The 19,553-nt window shown below is 44.4% G+C and overlaps 1 protein-coding gene across 3 annotated transcripts in view; it reads left to right on the top strand.

Moving 5' to 3' along the window:
* The window catches only part of GPR156 (G protein-coupled receptor 156), a 115,041-nt gene extending 109,094 nt beyond the window's left edge, over positions 1-5,947 (top strand). For all 3 annotated transcript variants that reach the window (XM_045036992.1, XM_045036993.1, XM_019839812.3), the window contains one exon: positions 2,898-5,947. In XM_045036992.1, coding sequence (XP_044892927.1) covers positions 2,898-4,232 — 1,335 coding nt within the window. In that variant the 3' untranslated portion in view covers positions 4,233-5,947. The remainder of the gene's footprint in view (positions 1-2,897) is intronic.
* The last annotated feature ends 13,606 nt before the right edge of the window (positions 5,948-19,553 follow it).

Here is a 19,553-nt window from a genome sequence, read left to right as displayed (position 1 = left end):
ATGTTGGAACAGCCAAGTGGCCTGACTCTTTAGCCTTATGGTAATTTGTGACGTGCTTTTTGTATTTCTGCCACACTACCCTGTTTCCCACGCAGTAACTGAATCTGCTCTTTCCAAAAAGATGTCTTGAATCTGCGGAGGGAGGGCCCTAATAGAAAGCAGATGCAGAGGCAGTAAAAACCCTGGCCTCCTCCCCTCAGTGCCCTACACCTGGAACATCTTTCCCAGAACAGGCCTGAGAACAAGCATCCTGTCCCCAGGCCTCTTCACAAGCCCAGAGAGCTTCCAGTATCTGAATCTCCAGTTCCAGCACTGCCTGGTCGATAAACACAAGTATCCCTCCCGCCTCCATATGTGCACAGACCCCTACTCCATGCTCCTTGGTTGCAGGTCCCTCTTACGCAGCCCCATCTGTCGCCTTGTGTCCTCCTCTTACTTTCCTACAATCTTCTCACTCTTGCCCCCCCTTGACTGTATGGCTAGAGGTCCCCCAGAGGCTGTTTGAGCAGCATGCGTCACTGACTTGCCAGGCTGTGGAAAGACCAGCAGACAGAACCTTCTCGGAGGCTGAAGGACCTCCCTTCTACACACTACAGCAGAGGAAATTCACCTACTAGTTTACTTGCTTGAACCATAGAAACAAGAGTGTGACTCCATTTCTCCTTATGGCCTGTACCCTATGGAACACACCTGTGGATGTTTTGCTTCTCCAGATATGCCAAAAGCAATAATTAATAAGTTCATTTAAATGTAGCTGCCATGGTAGGTCAGATTTTGGTCTCACAGTGGCAGTGCCTCACACCATGCCTTTAATTAGTATGCAGCCGTGGAGAAGACAGAGCCCCACTTCCTTTTCTGGAACAAGGGAAATTTACTGTTTAGGCTGACGTTTCTAAATCTGTCACCAGCCAGCTTCAGATGTTTGGTTTGCTGGGAGAAAAGTATTCCTCCCAACTCAATGTTTACCCTGTTTTTCTACCCTCAAAGAAATTTACGGATAAGGCACAAAAAGTCAGCATTCAGAGTTTACTTGCTGGGGTAGCTGTCATCAGCTGGTGGCTTCCCCCTACCTGTGGGGGAGTAGAGACCTCCTGAAGGTAGTATGAGAATGTGCCTGGTGGGCTTCAGGGGGAGGGGATGGTGAGGAGGAAGAGGGTTGGGGTCCCTTCTGTGCAGCCAGCTTAGTCACACCTGTGAGATCCTCAGAGAGATTTCTGGCACCACCCAGATATCATGAAGAGCCTGAATGAATGTCGCCTTGTTACTCATCTACTCCGCTCCTGGTGAGTCCTTGAGTCATCTACTTGCCCAGCTACACCCCTGCCTTACCACTCTGCAGGTGAGCACAGGGAGGATGGGAAGGCAGGCACTCAGCTGCGAATCCTTTCTGCTTATTCACCAGTTACTCACTGATCCTGGACTCTCTCCGGATGATAAAAGAAGTAGACTAACCCAGGATGAAACTGGAGTACCAATATTCGGAAAATCACCCTCCTGCTTATAAGTAGGGAACAGGAGGTCTGCTCGGAGTTACTGCCAGAGGGCTGTTGCTGGACTCGTTTACTTAAGTTGCTTCTCCCTTAAAGGGTCACTTCTGGGCAACTCTCCCATATCAACTTGAGGAAAAAAACCACCAGTTCAGTCCATAGGCAACTTGTTTCAGGGAGCCTAAAGAAAGTAAGTATTCTTCTATTTGTAGGGCGTAGTATATGGACGTTCAGATGCTCATCCTCAGCTTTTAAAGAAGATAGCAATAAAGAGGCAGTATTTTGGTATTTGGACAAACACTTCCTAGAATTCAGTGTTTGTGTTATTACCCCCCAAACCCTTGACCATCATCTGCCCCATCAGCTCTCTTTTGTGCTCTGCTACCTTTGAACATCAGAAATTTCATCAGGTGGACATAGGTCTGAGCTAGACGATCACCTGCTGTAACACCAGAGGATGCTCGGAGCACATTCTCCACCACCCCTCCCTCCCACTTCACGGCCCCTGATCTTGCCGCTAGAACGGGCACACCTCTGCAGCTCTCAACTGCCAGCTCTCCTGGGAATAGCCTGTTGACCAACTAACAGCCATGCAGCAGGTAGGCAGCTCAGCAGTGGAACTGCCCCAGTCTGATTCATCTTCTGGGCTCCATTCTAGATCTACTAAATCAAGCTGTCAGGGATCTGGTCCCAACTATTCTCTTTAAACAACACATAACAAAATAAAAAGCTTCTTTAATAATTCTGGTGCCTGCACTTCTTTAGCAGATACAGACAGCTGATGGTGCCACATGGTAGCTTTGGCTCCCACCCCCAAGGTCCAGCCAAAGGAGGTGATAACACCATCCTGAGATTCTTGTAGCACACCCCCCTCCAACTCTAGTCTTATCTCTTTGGTTCAGGATTCTCCACTCTTCTCTCTGTTCTTCCAGTTTCCTAGTCTGTTTAGCAAGAGGCAAAATACTTATTTCCTCATTCATTCATCCCCTTGAGATACGCCTGAAATTTGTCTGTGTTATATGAAAGTGTGACAAACCTAGAGTTGGGCCATCTCAAACATTATTCAGACTGGTGTTTTGCAGGTTGACCTGACCCCCTGAGCTCTGAGGAAAGGGGAGAGGGTGCTGCAGCAGCCAACAAAAAGCTAATGCTATGCCTCCTCCGACCTCTTCCCACAGACGATGCCACATTTATTGAGCACCATTTGTCAGTTATTGTGCTAAGCACTTCACTCACATCAACTCATTTCACCTCATGGAGCTACCTCCTCAGAGCCTAAGATCACAAGCCAATACACAGAGGAACTGGGATTTAAAGCAAGGTTCTGATACCACTCTTTTGCCGCCGTGGAAAACAGTGTAAAAACCCTCAGAGGCATCCTTTATTGATGGTTTTGCTTTTATTTCACAGAAAAATGCTATGATTGAAAGCCTGCAGGAACAAGTAAACAACGCCAAAGAGAAGCTAGTGAGGCTGATGTCGGCTGAGTGTACCTTCGACCCCCCAGAGTGGGCCGTCCCTCCCACCTCTTCCCACAGCAAGAACAGCCTGACTGCAGCCTCTGCCCACAGCCTGGTAGCTCAAGGGCCTTTGGAATGCCTCTCTGACTCTCAGAATGATACCAGTATAGTTGCCCAGGACTCCCAGAGCACCTCAGTGCCCTCTTCAAGTGTACAAAGCCTGGAGGGGGCTGTGAAAGACACCAGCTCCTCCTCAGGGCAGAAGGAAAAAATTTCTAACTTCAAAGACTTTTCTGGTCATTTAAATTTGGGCTGCAGCCAGAAGCCACAGCCTGAGCAAAGCCGAGGTACAGAAAGAAGAGACCAAGTACCCATGAACCCCCACCAGAGTGTCATACCAGGTGGAGAAGGCCCTGTTCCCCAGAGACAAGGGCAGCTGGAGAACTCAGAGGAGCCCCAAAAGCGGCTGTCAAGGGTCAATTCAGTGATCAGGGAGAAGCTTCAGGAAGTCCTGCAAGATCTGGGCCTGGGCCCTGAGGCTCCTCTCCCCTCTTCCCCATCTTATACACAGCAGCCCTGGAAGAACCCCCGGAAGATTCCCCTCTCCAAGGAGCTGGGCTTCAGCCCGTACATGGTGAGGAGAAGGCGGGCAGCACTGCGGGCTCGCTCACACTTTCCAGGCTCTATACCCTCATATGTGGGGCATCGGGCAAATAGGACTGTATCTGGGGCACGTGGTGGGCTCAATGTGCAGAATAGGGACAGTCTCTGCCTGGATCCCCAAACTGCTGGTTCCAGGGCACCAAAACCCTCTTCCAGGAAGCCTTCACTATTCCCAGATCCACAAGGCAAGCCGGGCACCCTGGAGGGCAGCAAACAAAGCCAGACAGAGCCCCAGGGTACCAGAGGGAGCCAGGCAGCCTTTGCTCACCAGCCTTCTGGCTCTGACCAAGCACAGCGTCCTGCCGCCCCACACCTATCCAGAGCTTCACCAGACGTGCCTGAGCAGCGGCAGCTGCTGTCCCTGGGATTCCCAGACCGTCCATCCATGTCTTCTCCGTGCAACTACCTTGACACTGAGTCCAGCAGTTCAGATGAGTTCTTCTGCCACTGCCACCGGCCCTACTGTGAAATCTGCTTCCAGAGCTCCTCTGATTCCAGTGACAGTGGCTCATCAGACAGTGACCCTGACCCTGCTGGGGGGCTGGCTTCCTGGGAAAAGCTGTGGGCCCACTCAAAGCCTATCGTGAACTTCAAAGAGGACTTGAAACCCACACTGGTGTGAAAAGCAGCAGAGTGGGTGTGGATATAGAGGTTGGTCCAGGACAAGCCATACCAACGCCTGTAGGAGGAAGGCCAGTTCTGGCCTTTAGGGAACAGACCAGTGCCCTGAACTGATCAAGCTTTTACCATGTTTCAGCTATGCTCACTTGAGTACTGTGTTACCTTCAGCACTTCTTGATCTATAAAATGAGGGGGATTGCCTATCTTGTTACTACCTCACAGCATTCCTATAAAAGACTCCAGTGACCATAAAAGATAACTTCTCGATAAAAGGTGCTAAGTGAGAACAGAGGGTTTTCTGTCCTGGTCAGCCTGTATTCTACAAAACTCTTAATATATACTAGGTGGGTCACTATATGGACTATACAGATGGAAACATGGAAGGAAAATTTCTGCAGAGCCAGAGTTGTAGACAGCGACCAATCAAACTGGCCTTCTGATGGACAGGCCTGCTAAGAAGATAGGTCTCTTATGTTCTTGGGTGCCCCACTCTTGGCAGGGGATGGTTTTACTTCTGCTGAAGCTTGTGAACACCACCACCCTAATTTCCAGCTTCTGGCCAGCCTCGGCTCAGAGCCACCTTTACACCACTATTTGGTGTACATGTGTTTCCACCATTATGGCATCTCACCATCATCCCTGAGACTGTCAGGTCTCCATGTGCCCATAGGCTACCCAGATCTCACTCCTGACCTCGGATAACACCAGAGGCCCAGACTGTCTCCTGGTCCCTGTGGCCCTTCCCTTTGACTCTACCAGGGGTACAGTTTTATACTGGGGGTGTAGGATCACACAATGGTGGTTTCTGATGGGGTAGGAGAGGTCCTATTTGTCAAGAGGTATTTGGGGGGCCATTGGAATTACATGACCACCAACAGCTACATAAACCTGGAAATAGAAGATGGGAAAATACAAAGGAAGAAATGGGGGAGAGGCAGGAAAGAAAATAGGCTTTGAATATTTAACTTGAGTCTGGCATGGTCCTCGGCAATATAAAATTTCAGTAATTCCTTATGATATCCCCGTGCAGTAGGTGCTCTCGTTCCCATTTTACAGATGGGGAATTTGCAGCTTAGAGAACTGAGGTCACTTCCCCAGACATCACACTGCTAGAGAGTGGCTCGTGCGTGACTTGCCCTCAGTTCATGGGACTCCAGGTTGGTAGATTTCCCTGAGGACACATCTCTTCACTCATTCTCCTGAGAGAGTCTGGCGGCGCTTGGCAGGCCAGACGATAAAGCAAGGGTAGTGTAGGGAAGCTGAGAGATGCTCACCCTGCAGTTCCAGAACACAAAACTGGGTTCCTGGCCTCAGGTAGCAGCCCTCCACTTCTCACTGCCCCAGGGGCCCACCCGCACCTCCCAAGGGAGCCAGGGAGTTGGTGAAGAGTGAGTGCCAGGAACTTAACCACCACCAGTGCCACAGGGAAAGCACTGGTGGGTCCACTTTGCTTTAAGCGATTGTTGTTTACAGGCCGTCCCCTGCCCCCACCCACTGTGTGTCCGTCTTTGTGTATACACATTTGTGTGCAGGAGTTTGGGCCTCATTAGAAAAGCTTGGAGCAGGGGCACTTGGTTCCAAATCTCTCCCAGAAGATTTATCCTGAACGCTCAGGGCTGCCGACACCTCGGGAATCTCCGGACACTGGACTGGGAAGCCCTCCTGGTAGCACAGATTCCTCTATCGTTTACTTTTAAATACAAATGTCATAACTTATTCTGTGTGTGGGTTTGTAGCTTCCACCTGTGCTGTTTGTATGCTGTCCAAACAACCCCTTAATAAATAAGAAATGTCTCCCCAAACAAGTCTCTAGAAATTATAGTCCCGTGCTGCAGAGGAGAGGAACAGAGAAACCTCTGTGAACCACCAAGGGAATGGACACGAAGCAGCCACCAGAGTTGCCACTGGCTCAGCCCAGGTTCCAAGTAGATCTTCTGCCAAACTCACATTTGTAACAGATTCTTCTGTGGTCTCCCTGTGCAGCTTTCTATCCCAGAAACACCTGCCCCAGTGGAGAGAGGAAACTCTGGAGACCCTTGACTCTTCCCCCCCATGGTGGCGGGTCCTGTGGTTGGGCTTTAGCTTCTTTCATTCTAGTATGTCACCTCTAGAAGTCTATCACTCACTTATGTGGACTATGCATGCTCTAAACCTGGCAATCCCTCTAGCCTTCTCACTCTCTCTGCGACTGTACCATCAGTCCCATCACTTGGCACTTCCACACCTCCATCCCTCTTCTATCTAGAATTTCTTTCTCCACTTTGTGCACCTTGTGAATTATTCATCTTTCAAGACTCAGGTAGAGTCTTGAACACCCCCAAATGGAATGGACTGATCCCCTAGTTAAAGGATATTTTGGGGTCCATATTTTGAACTCCACTATATAGAAACTTCTGTTATCCATTTTACCTAGAATGATTTTGTAACCTTTGATAGACTTGATTGAAGAGATGGAGAATCTACCCTGAATTTTCCTTTTTTGTCATTTGGTTTAAAAACTATGTGCCAAATATCATGACAGCCCCCAGATACTGTCTCCAAATCTATTGTTTACTCTGTGTACCCACCCCCACTCTTCACCAGCTCCTTTCCTAAATCTTTTACCCCAAACCAGATAATCCAGTGACAAAATTCTTAAAAGGATGAGTGTGTCATGACTTTTGGATGCTCTTGACTGTTAGGCTCTTGAGGAAAGGGCAGTAACTTGTGCAAAGGAATCCTGGAGAAGGAAATGTTGCTTCTGCTACTATGCTCTGGATTATGTATATCTATTGGTTTTAAGGTCTGGCATGGAGCCAGACCTGATTCTGACCCAGGCATATGTTGTTCTGCTGATTGAAATCTTGGGGTTGGAGGTGTCCATCCTGATTCCAAAGTCTATTCCTGTCTCTTGGCCTGTGACACACTCTTTCCTTAAAGGATCAACTTGGCCTTCCTGGAGCTCATAGCAGAGAAAAAAGCATCAGAATGTAGGAGGCTTGTTTTTAAAGAACCATATCATTTCTAAAATGGTAAAGAGAAAAGTCAATGTAAGTTCCACAAAATCTCTTCTGTGTCTGTATTTATTTTATTATGTTTAAATGTGTCTCCTCCACAGATTGTAAGTTCCTGAAAGCACTGAGTGTGTCTTCTGCATCTTTGTGTCCTCCAGAGTAGCCATCCGAGAGCTTTGCATAAAGTATAAGCACAATAAATGTTTGATGGATGGATTTCTGGACAGATAAGCAGATGAAACAAAGGAAGGCAAGGAAACAAAGGAAGGCAAAGAACCAGTTCTGCAAGGCAGCAGAAAGGGAGGCAGAGCCATCTGGTTTCACTGCCTTCCAATGAATTGAAAGCAAGAAGCAAAATCACTAAAAGACCCAGAAATAACTGAACTCTGAAAATGACAGTACTTTAAGTCTCTTAGGGAGAAGGGGGATAGAATGATAGTTAATGAAAGAGAAGCAAGTTATTGTGATTAAGGTCTTCTCTTTAAAGATGCTTTCTTTACAGGCGTGTAACTGGGTAACAACCAGCATTAAGTAGGAGGACAGTCTGTTCATCTTTCTCACCATCAGCTTCCTTAGTCCGCTTTCTCAGAGCCCCAAACAAAGCACTTTCTCTGTACCCTCTGGCTGCTACACTTTTCCCAGTAACACCATCTGGGCTTTGTCAAGGGAGTAGGGTCCTAGTGCAGAGAGGGCATTTTGGGGCCAAAGGCAGGAGGCAGGTTGGCCAGACTCTGCTCTTCCTCACCTCTGGTACCTACTCTGATCTTTTTATCCCTGAAATGCTCCTCATGTTAGCAATGCCAGCCACAATGAATTGGAACCAGGGAGCATCTTGGGATGTTCATTTCACTATCGAGGTCACAAGGAGGCAGGAAATTCTGGTGTAACAAGGCAAAATAACCTGTTATGAGTTTGACAAGATCTGGGTCAGTGTTTCCCAACCCATTCTTTGACTTACCTTTGGATGTCTAAAAATACTAACAAGACAGGTAGGCTCAGAGAAAAAGTGCTTGGGATAGGCCCTGGAAAAAGGTCTGCAGATAACTAAGAGAAAAGCAAAACGATAGGAAAAAAGAAGGGAAGAAGGACAAGAAGTTAAAAGAAAAGGGAGAGACCAGGGAGATGTGGTGAAGGAGGGAGAAAGACAAAGAACAAATGGCACCCGGCTTAGCTTTGTCAGTGGACAGATTGTGGCACTTGCCTCGCTTGTAATTCAGTGTGCTGGCTCCAGTTCTGAGTTAGAGAAAGTGAGGCTCACTTCTGTGAAGAAAGGCAGGGACACCCTTGCAGATCCCTTTCTTTTGGATGTATGTGACCATTGTTTCGCTTCTCCACTTTCCCCCCTTGACTGTGAACCTCTCGAGCCTACAACTTGTTTATAATTATCTTGGTGTCCCCAGCACCTAGCACTATGCCTGGTGCATGGTTGATGCTCAGCAGATCTTTGTCAAAAGAAAGGAAGCAAGAAAAGAGCAGCTTAACAGGAACTGCCTCGAGGAGGACCCCAGTGAGGCTGCTCACAAGATCTGAGGTCATCTGGGAAGTGAGGCTTAGGTATCTCATCATGGATGACAGTGTTGTCACCTAAGTTTAAAGTCCTTATTATGATACCCAAAACCTTTGTCAAAAGAAGGCATTTTAGATGGGCTCTCTTCACTAATTTTTGTAGAATAGTTTTTCCCCACTGCAGTGCCAGGGCTTAAAGTCATCCATGTGCCTGTGTGACTTTCTCGGCAAGTTGCATAACCTCTTTGTGGCTCAGTTCCCCCAACTGTAAACTGGGAAAATAACACCTACCTCATACAGTTGTTACGAGGGTTCAATGAATTAATACTTGTAAAGCAGCTGAACTATTCCTGGCACATAGTAAAACATTATATAAGCATGTGTCTTATAAGGCTGTTTGGGAAACACAGACTTACATTTAGAAATCCTATTTTCTTGCTTTATACCAAAATCCTCCTTCTTTGTGTTCCTGAGGGAAGGGTGTTCTACATAGATCTGGCAAAGTAAGGATGACATTTTGGCTCGGCACCCTTATTGGGCAACTAAAGTTTCTGCTTGAAACCCTTCTAGGTCAGGCTCACTTTGGGGAGCACAGCCACCCGCAGGACTCAAATATTAGGACAGGCTTAGAAAGAAAGCTGTAGTTGGAAAGTCAGGAAATCTGATTTTATTCAGGAGTCAAAAGACACAGCTAATTTCCTTTATAGAAATATTATGTACCTTGTAATAGAAAAAAAACATATAGTATACCTACTGTGTGTCACTTAATACTTGCCTTATTGAAGACTTATAACCACCCTGCAAAGTAGTTGTTGTTTCCGTTTTACAGATGAGGAAACTGCAACTAGGAGAGGCCAGGTAACTTGCCCAAGGTAACACAACTGGTTAGAGGCAGAGCCAGAGTTTGAAGGGAAATCTGACTTGATTCCAAAGTTGTTTTTGGACTCCCTGACACTAATTCCAGAGCATGTGCTACAGGCGTGCTACCAGAAGACAGAAGGAATTTCAACCCAGCAGGGCAGGGACCCAGGCTGAGGTTTTCTTAGGACACTAAGGTTTCCTTAAGGAAAAGCAAGCTGGTCTAGTTCTGTAAGCCTATTGCAAAACCTCCATTGCTGAGTCACTGAACAGTGTCCTAGAGGCTGGAAGGGTACTTTCTAAAGCTACCTGGTTACTCCCGCCCCCTTAAGGAAGTTCAATGCCAAATACACTGCATACTGAAAACCAGTAACTCCCTTGTTTCAAAAAGCTATGGCATTGAGGGCACTTGTTAGGATGAGCACTGGGTGTTGTATATAAGCGATGAATCACAGGAATCTACCCCCAAAACCTAGATTACACTGTACACACTGTGTGTTAGCCAATTTGACAATAAATCATAACAAAAAAAAAAAAAAAAAAGCTACAGCCAGTCCTCCCAGCTGGAAGTTCTTTCTCAAGCACTATGCTGTTTAAATGGCACAAAAAGATGATGCTGGACAAGGGTTCCAAAAGACCCTATGATGACTAGAAACAGTGCAGACGACACATCTTATGCTGAGTCTCAGCAGGGTTTATGGAATCTCTTCAACTCAAGTCCACTTTGCTGAAAAACTGATTGCTCCCACTTCCTCAAGGTGAAATCTCACCTTGGTTTGGGGTTCAAGGCCCTTCCTTATGGAGCTCTGCCTTCTCTCATTCTCAGCTTGCCTGAAACTCTCTTCCTTGCTTCTGCCAAATGGGTTTCTGTCTGTTACCAGAGCATGCCTGCACCTACCTCAGGTTCTAACTGTTGTTCACACCAACCCATCTCTCCCTCATTGTAACTGCCCCTGCCTGAAGTGAACTCACTTTCTTCTGGCCAGTTCCAACTGGCCTCAGAATTCATTTGGTGATAAATTAGATACTCCCATAATGCTCGCCGACAACAATTCTATTGTTTGGAGCTGTTATATAAACCCTTTATTGTTAATTTTTCATTCCTTTCTTATTCCTCCAACGAGATTATCAGAGACTGGAAGGCAATAGCAACATCTAATTTATCATTTCATATCCACAGTATCTTTCACAGTGCCTGATGCCTCATAGATCTCAAACATTTTTAGGTTTTTAAAGGCCGACCAGCTCTCTTTCTGCTCCTACCTTTCTATTTGGTCAAGATACTCTTGAGCAAATGAAAAGAAATTTGGCAGTACTTTTCCTTCAGACTATACCTGAAGTTTAGCATTTCAGAAGATCTCTGCTGTCTCATTAGTGAAAGTCCACTATATGCCATGCATTATGCTAGGACCTTACAGATGATGCTGGATGAAGTTAAACCGACAGGACCCAAGTTATGAAATCCCTAAAACTCTGGACCCCTTTTCCCTAACATCCGCAAAACAAACAAACATAAGAACCAGCAACAACAAAAACCACTTCTCTAGATAGTTCCAATGAACACCTTCAGGAAGTATAAAGGTCCTAAAAAGAGGGAGTCCAGGTAATTTCTGCTGCTATTGCTACTGCTCCCACTGTAAAATACAGCACAGAATCGGAAACAGGATACAGATCTGTCAACATATTCTATTGTCACAAGCAGGCGCTTTTACACCTAGGAAAAGAAGGCCACAGCAGTGGAATGCCGCCTGATGTCTTACTTCCAGCAGTTATCCCTATTACTCCAGAACTACAAGAGTCTCATGACTGGGCAGAGTGACTTGGGTCTTGCAGCTAAAAGCCATTGCTGTCAATTCACCTTCTAAACGGATTTCTTCTTTCTGAAGCCCTGCCTGCAGTTTCCAGGACATCCCAGAGCAAGGTAGGGTCTTTACATTAACATTTAACATGTTATCTTAAGTTCACAAGGTGATTTTCATGTGCAGCCAGAGTTAAGAGCCATTGGGCTTTGGCTCTGACCTACTGGGATGCCAGAATGAAACTCCGGCTTCTATCCATCATCTGCAGCCCTGTGCCTCATCAAGCCCCAACCCTGGAGCAATCCCACTCTTCCCTAAACACAGCTCCCAGGTGTTAGGGAAGGCAGATGGACTATGAACGTTGTGTACTGTCTCCTGGGCTCTTCTTTTATCTCAAGCATGGGATCCTCCTCCTCCATGAGCCTTTTGCTGCACACTTCAACCACTGCACCTTCCCTCTGCAACAGTTATGATCCAACGCCTGTCTAGCACATACTTACCCACTGTCTGGCCCCGGAATGCAGCTCCTCTTGTGGGCATTCTTCGTCTGTCTCCTGAAATCACAAGCTCCCTGGAGATAACAGCCACTCTTTGAACTTCTTTTTGCTCTGACAGGGATGAACATGGAATGGACATAAAAGGTGCTTGAATATTGAATGGAGAGGGAGAGAGTGAAGGGAATGAGGAAGGATAAATTCTTATTCAACAAATATATATTACACATCTATCATGAAGCAGGTGGAAAAATAGTAAGCAACACAAGATAAAATAATTTCTCAGATAGAGGTAAGTGTAATAAAAAATAAACCAGGGTAAAGAGATGGAGAATGAATAAATGAATTGAATTTATCAAATGTCTAGTAAACTCAAATTCTACAAATATTTCATTTATATCCATCCAGGGTTTTCCCCACCAGGTCATACAACAGTGGAAAGGGGCCACTGAGTGTTTGTACCATTTTGCCCGGGCTGGCTGTCATAACATAGTACTAGAGACTGAGTGACTTAAACAACAGAACTTTTTTGTCTCACAATCTGCATGTCCAAACTCAAGACATCAGCAGGATTGATTCCTTCTACGGGTCATGAAGGATCTGTTTCAAGCCTCTCTTCCGAGTGTGCATCCTAATGACCTTTATAACTTAATTCCCTCTGTAAAAAACCCCATCTCCAAATAAAGTCACACTGAGGTACTGGGAGTTAGGGCTTGAACATATGAGGAACACAATTCAGCTCATAACAGTGTCCAAAACAGTTTTCACCTTTCTGTCGGGATGCACATACCATTCAGGTTTACCACTTAAAGATTATTTTACTCAATTGTAACCTCCTGGAGTTCAGGAACTCTGTTGTTCATACCTATTTCTCAAGTCACTAGGGCCACACCTGGCACATAGAAGGTAATTCACAAATGTTAGACTGAATTCACTTTTGTTCGAGAAAACTCAGGGTAAAGGGTAAAGTCATTTAACCCAGGAAATCAAAATCGCTGATGGCCTGCAGCAATTCCTGAAACTCTCTGAGTCAAAGGAAATTATGTTTCCATGACACAGAATCTGTTTCTGGATTTCTTAATTAGGGGTATTTGCAGGATGAGAGGAGACTTGTTTCTGAATAGTCGTTGCTTTCCTCCTCTCAAATCAATGGCCTCTGCTTCTGACATCAGAATTATCTCTACAGCAAATACATGAATCACAGAGAGAAGGTCTGGCTCTCAGTGGGGGAATGAACATCAGGAAAGAGGAAATGTATCTTAAGATAGAGACTCCTTACCAGAATTTACAGAAGAAAAGGAGGGCCCACAGCTCAGCATCTCAGTAACAAATGCAATTGAAACAGCAAAATAGCTTTAACCAAAGCTATTTTAACCAATGCCCACCTTGGGCATATGCTGCTACTTCCCTTTTACCTGTTCAGTAAAGGTTTCCAAAGCCCCATACCAACTGAGCCCTTGCTGTCTCTCCCTGAACTAACTGTGAAAAGCTCAACATCCAACAACCCAGAAAGAAGACATGGTGAGTGTCAAAGGTTTGAGATACTAGCAGCATCCTGCCTCCCAGTCATTGACTCACTGAGGCCTGTTGTGTCATTGTTCCCTACAGATCAGATAGATAGTTCAATCTGTCCACCACACATTCTCTGAATGCAGGCATTCCATACCTGAAGACATGCTTCCCATGTCTTCTTCCATCACTAAAAGGGTTGAATGAAGGTTTCAGCAAGGCTTTATCAGAGTGGACAGCATTCTTAAGCAATGCTTAAGCATTTGAGAATGCTGAAGCATTCTTATTCAGCAAATAAAGAAGGAGAAATCAGATGGTTAAGCAGGAAAGCGTTCCCATGCTTTCTCTTCTATCAACTGGCAGCCTGCATCAGGTATCCAGTCCTCCAGGTTGGACACCAAGCAAAACCCTAAGAAAGATTTCTGGAAGATGATCCACAAAGCTAAGACCGGTCAACCAGAATTCCAAATACTGAAGAAAGAAGAGAATCTTTTCCTCACACTGCTATGAAGAGGCTGCAGACGAGTCACAGTGCAGCTGAAAATAGTTAAAAATCATTAAATTATGGGCTGTCAGCAGTACCTCTGAGGGAAAGACACAGATGGCCAAGACCAAATCCTTGAACTACAACTTCCCAAGGGAGCTCTGGGGAGAGGACTCTTGCAGCAAATGCACACAGCTTATGATTATAGGACTTTCAGCCTTCACTCCAGGGAGTTGGAATAGACCTTGTAAAAGCTGGGAGGAATTTGTCTTCCACTCTAGCCAAAGGCTTCCATTAGTGTTTCTCAAATGAAGAAAATATTTTCAGAGAATCGCAAGGTCTCTCTGCGATTTTTTTTTAATTTGGCTTTTTATTTTAACGATAATCTAAAAATAATTCTTAGCTTGTTCTGAATTATCTGGATGTCTGCTTTAGAATGCTTCGTGAACTTTCAGTACCTAAGGTTGTGCTTTGTGAATGTTTTCACAAGTGAAACTTAAGTGGCGTCAAGGCCTGCTGTATAAGTGAGGATTTTGAAATGATTTGAATGTAAAAAAGTAGCAGGAAAACATGGGGCACCTGGGTGGCTCAGTTTGTTGGGCGTCTGACTCGGCTCAGGTCATGATCTCACGGCTTGTGAGTTTGAACCCACATCGGGCTCTGTGTTGACAGCTCGGAGCCTGAAGCCTGCTTCAGATTCTGTGTCTCCCTCTGTCTCTACCCTTACCCGCTCGCGCTCTGTTTCTCTCTCTCTGTCTCAAAAATAAACATTAAAAAAAATTTTTTTTAAGTAATGGGAGAACAAATCATCAAATGGAAAATGGTAAATGTGGAAGACTGTATTGTCCCCAAATGGGCTCAGCAATGTTCCTAGTCCTACATGCTTCTTCAGAACCTTGGCACTATCTCATCAAGAGGTAGAGTCTGTATTTCCTCCCTTTCAACCTCAGTGGGCTTTTGTGACTGCTACAACAAACAGAATGTGGCAGAAGTGATGCTGCATGACTTCCCAGGCTAACTTATAAAAAAAGATAGAACTTCCTTCTGGCTCTTTCTGTCTGAACACTTGCCCTTGGAACATAGCGCTATATTATGAGGAAGCACAGGACCCATGAGGAGACCATATCTAGGTACTAGGTATTCTGACTGGAAAATCCAGACAAGGTCCTCATGAGCAGCCAGCATCAATTGCCAGACATGTCAGTGAGCAAGCTTTGAGATCAAGGGTTGGCAGGTTTTGAACTGGCCAAATATGACCTATTGTCTATTTTTATAAATAGTTTTATTGGAACACTGCCATGCCCACTTATTTGTCTATGACTTCTTTTGTGCTACAGTGAAGAGTTCAGTAGTTACAACAAACCATATAGTCCACAAGGGTGAAAATAATTTACTATCTGGTTTTTTACAGAAAAAACTTACCAGCCTCTGCATTAGATGATTCTAGCTCCCCGTCTTCAAGCCACTTCAGGTAAGTCCTGGTGGAGCAGAGCCAAGCCATCCCTACCAAGCTCTGCCCAAATCAAATTTGTGAGCAAAGTAAGTATTGTTTCAAGCCACAAATTTGGGGATGACTTATTTCATAGCCATAGAAAACTGGAGCAGTTTTATAAGCATGCTATATTCAAGAGGACCTGCCCAAAGTAGCTAATTCTACTGCTTGGAGCTTAACTTTGTGTTTACCAACTTGCAGCAGTTCATTAGCAGCAAGAAGTAGATAATTGCAATAAAGAATTTTTCCATTCCCAGCTCTAATAAGAATTAGATTAGATGCCCCCTATAATTCAGATTTTAATAACATCACAATGCTAATCTTACCTCCAAGAAAAGATAATTTTATATTATTATTCAGTAACACTGTTAAAATTGGTCTTCAAGAATTGCTTGCTGGTATCTTATGGTTAAGTGTGTGGTCTGCTTAGCTTGCACTATCAAACCAAGCTTTGATGTTTCTAGTGACATTTTCTATAACAGACTTATGCAAACAGTTATTCTCTGCATTAAAACAATTGAAGTCAAAATGCAGACAAAAATTAAAGAGCCAGAACCAAAACTCTTTCAATTATTAACCAGTTTGGGGGGTTTGTTTTAGTGAAACATCGTCTCTCACATTAAATTTAATCATGTAGGGTTTTGTGGGTTTTCTGGCTTTAGTTTGAGAATTTGGTTTTCTACTTACCTAAGCTACAAGCAGAGCTGTAAGCATAGGATTCATACCTACTTTTACATGGGTGTATGTGTGCATGTGCATGTACCATCAGAATAGGTGGTAAATTTGCAATATGTAAATTTTTCTCTTTACAAGAATCCAGTACAGGGATGCCTGGGTGGCTTAGTCAGTTGAGCATCTGACTCTTGATTTAGGCTTAGGTCGTGATCCCAGGGTCATGTGATGGAGCCCTGTATTGAGGCTCCACATTGAGTGTGGAGTCTATTTATGATTCTCTGTATTCATCTCCCTCTTTCCCTCTTCCCCACTCATGCTTGCTTGATCTATCTCTTAAAAAAATAAAATAAAATAAAATAAAATAAAATAAAATAAAATAGGTATATACAGACACAAAAGGACGAATATTGTATGATTCTACTGACATGAGGTACCTAGAATAGTCAAATTCAGAGACAGAAAGTAGAATAGTGCTGCTAGGGGGTGAAGGGAAAGGGAAATGGGGAGTTATTATTTGATGGATATGGAATTTCAGTATAAGATGATAAGAAAATTCTGGAAATGGATGGTGGTGATGGTTGCACAACAATAGGAATGCACTTACTGCCACTGAATGTTACACTTAAAAATCGTTAAGATGGTAGATTTTATGTTATTTATATTTTACCAAATTAAAAAAAAGAAAGAGAGGCCAGTAACCTTATCCAAATCCCAATCCAAGCTAAAGCAGCAGAGGGTCTCCCTAGGATATTTCCCCCTCAGGCCTAGATGCTTAGGTGAATAGAGCCCTTTTGTAGAGGGGCACCAAAGAATTAATGCCCAGGGGAAGAGCATCTCTCAGTCAAACTCAGAGCAGCACTCGAAGAGCCTGAGCCACTCAGCCCCAGACTTTTGGTAAGGGGCTCCTTACAGCCCCTGAAGGAAGTAATTCCCAAGAGAAGGAGGAAGTAATTCCCAAGAGAAGCCCAGGCATTCTGAAAGAAGGCCATCCACCTGCAGGCATGCAAAAGCTTTATCCTTAACATATCCTCATTGTGGTTTTGTCCCACAGCAGATGACAACTCATCCCCTAGAAGAGGGGATCTTTGAGCAACACTGGAGACTGAGGCACCCTTCCAAGGGAGGTGACGAGGCCCAGCAAAGGAAATGGGGTGATTAGAGGCATATTTGAGAATAGGCACAGAAACGAAATGACTGGCACCTAATAGATGCCTGACTTTGTGCTTTACATTTTTTTTTATAAACTTGTGCTTTACATTTTTTTTTACAAAACTTTACAAACTTTTTAAATGTTTGTTTATTTTTGAGAGAGAGCGTGTGCAAAGGAGGGGCAGAGAGAGGGGGAGCCAGAGGCTCTGAAGCAGGATCTGTGCTGACAGCAGACAGCCTGATGTGGGGCTCAAGCTCACAAACTGTGTACATTCTTTATCTCCTTTAAAAATCTCCACAATAACATTTTATAGAAAAGGAAACTGAGGCCAGAGCTAACTTGCCTAAATTATCACACAGCTTATAAGAAGCCAGGATGAGAACAGGGTCTGTCTGATTACAAAATTCCAGTTCCTGCCCCTTCTTCCTCCCAGTGGTGTCCACCGTGGACTTTTTCTGATCCTCCCTCTCATCTGCTCTCTGATGGCTCTGCCTCGCTACACATCAGCCTCCTCTACTGAAAACACCTCTTCACAGCTTTAAAGGAGCTCTTGGGCTCTCTCTGAGTAAAGTAAGGATCCCTGGAAAAATGGAGTCCAGCGGAAAAACTGGCACCAGAAGAAAGCCATGCCAGACCCCCTCATAGTGTCAGAGAGCCACCCACATCATTCAAGGGGAACTGGCATGGGATTTCTTTCTTGAGAGCATTTAATTTAACATGCTGGTGCACCTAGGAACAAAGCCCTTCTATAAGAAAGTGAGGCATGCTACACATTCTCTATAGCCAAACAGCACCACAGCCCTTTTCTAGCCACACTGTTTGAAAATAGCTCTAAAAATAATATCATGAGCAGTTTCTATTTGCTCCTTCCAGGAGAAAGTAAACAAGTAAACTCAAAGGCAGCTGCTGCCTGGCCACCTCTTCCTGTATTTGTTTCTTCTCTCGCGGGAACAACCGGCTCCCCGAGCACCGCCCCTGCTCTTCCTGCTCTCCATGGTTCCTCCATCAATTCCTATCCTCTAAGAAATTAGACACAGGAGCAGCATTAGTCACTGACATTTTCTGAGTAATTCTTTACACTTCAGTATGAATTAATTTTGTATGTAATACTGTCCATTTGACATTTTCTTAGTTGGGGAAATGTTCTCCAGGAAGCAAACTAAGGGGCCAGGATCTGGAAGGGGGCAGAGGAGGTTATACTAAATGGCTTGTAGAGGCCATGATAGTTGTGTACCTGAAGAGACTATACTGAAACTACAAACTTCTAGAAGAAAACATAGGCGGTAAGCTCCTTGACATCGGTCGTAGCAATGTTTTTGGGATCTGATTCCAAAGACAAGGGAAACAAAAACAAAAATAAGCAAATGGGGCTACATCAGACTAAAAAGCTGCACAGTGAAGGAAACCATCAACAAAACCAGAAAACAACCCTCTGAACAGAAAAAGATATTTTCAAATCATATATCTGATAAGGTTTTTATATCCAAAATATACAGAGAACTCATACAACTCAATAACATAACTAAAACCAAACCAAAACAAAACAAAACCCCAATAACCCAATTTTAAAAAGGACAGAGGATCTCAACAGACATTTTCCCGAAGAAAATATATAAATGGCTTATAAGCACATGAAAAGATGCTCAACGTCATTAATCATCAGGGAAATGCAAATCAGAACCACAATGAGATATCACCTCACACCTGTCAGAATGGCTGGCATTAAAAAAAAAACACACAATAACAAGTGTTGGCAAGGTTGTGGAGAAGAGGGAATCCTCGTGCACTGTCAGTGGGAATGTAAGCTGGTACAGCTACTATGGAAGACAGCATGGAGTTTCCTCAGATTTTAAACATGCAGCTACTATATGATCCAGCAATCCCACTACTGGGTATCTATCTGAAGAAATTGAAAACACTAATTTAAAAAGATATATGCAACCCTATGTTCATTGCAGCATTATTTACAATAGCCACAATATGGAAACAACAAGCGTCCATCAACGGATGAATGGATAAAGAAGTGTTTATCCATTCATCCATTGATGGATGGATGAATATACATATTATTGTATATACACGCACATACACACACACACACACACACACACACACACACACACACACACACTGGAATACCACTCAGCCATAAAAAAGAATGACATCTTACCATTTGCAACAACATGTATGGACCTTGAGGTTATTATGGTAAGTAAAACAAATCAGAGAAAGACAAATATTGTGTGATTTCACTTATATGTGGAATCTGAAAAAGCAAAACAAACAAAACAAAACCCAGACTCCTACATACATAGAACAGATTGGTAGTTGCCAGAGGGGAGAGGGGTTGGGGGGAGGCAAA

The sequence above is a fragment of the Felis catus genome, chromosome C2, assembly GCF_018350175.1.
Source record: "Felis catus isolate Fca126 chromosome C2, F.catus_Fca126_mat1.0, whole genome shotgun sequence".
Lineage (NCBI taxonomy): Eukaryota > Metazoa > Chordata > Mammalia > Carnivora > Felidae > Felis > Felis catus.
Note: the sequence above shows the minus strand (reverse complement) of the source record. Positions and strands in the feature narration are given on the sequence as shown.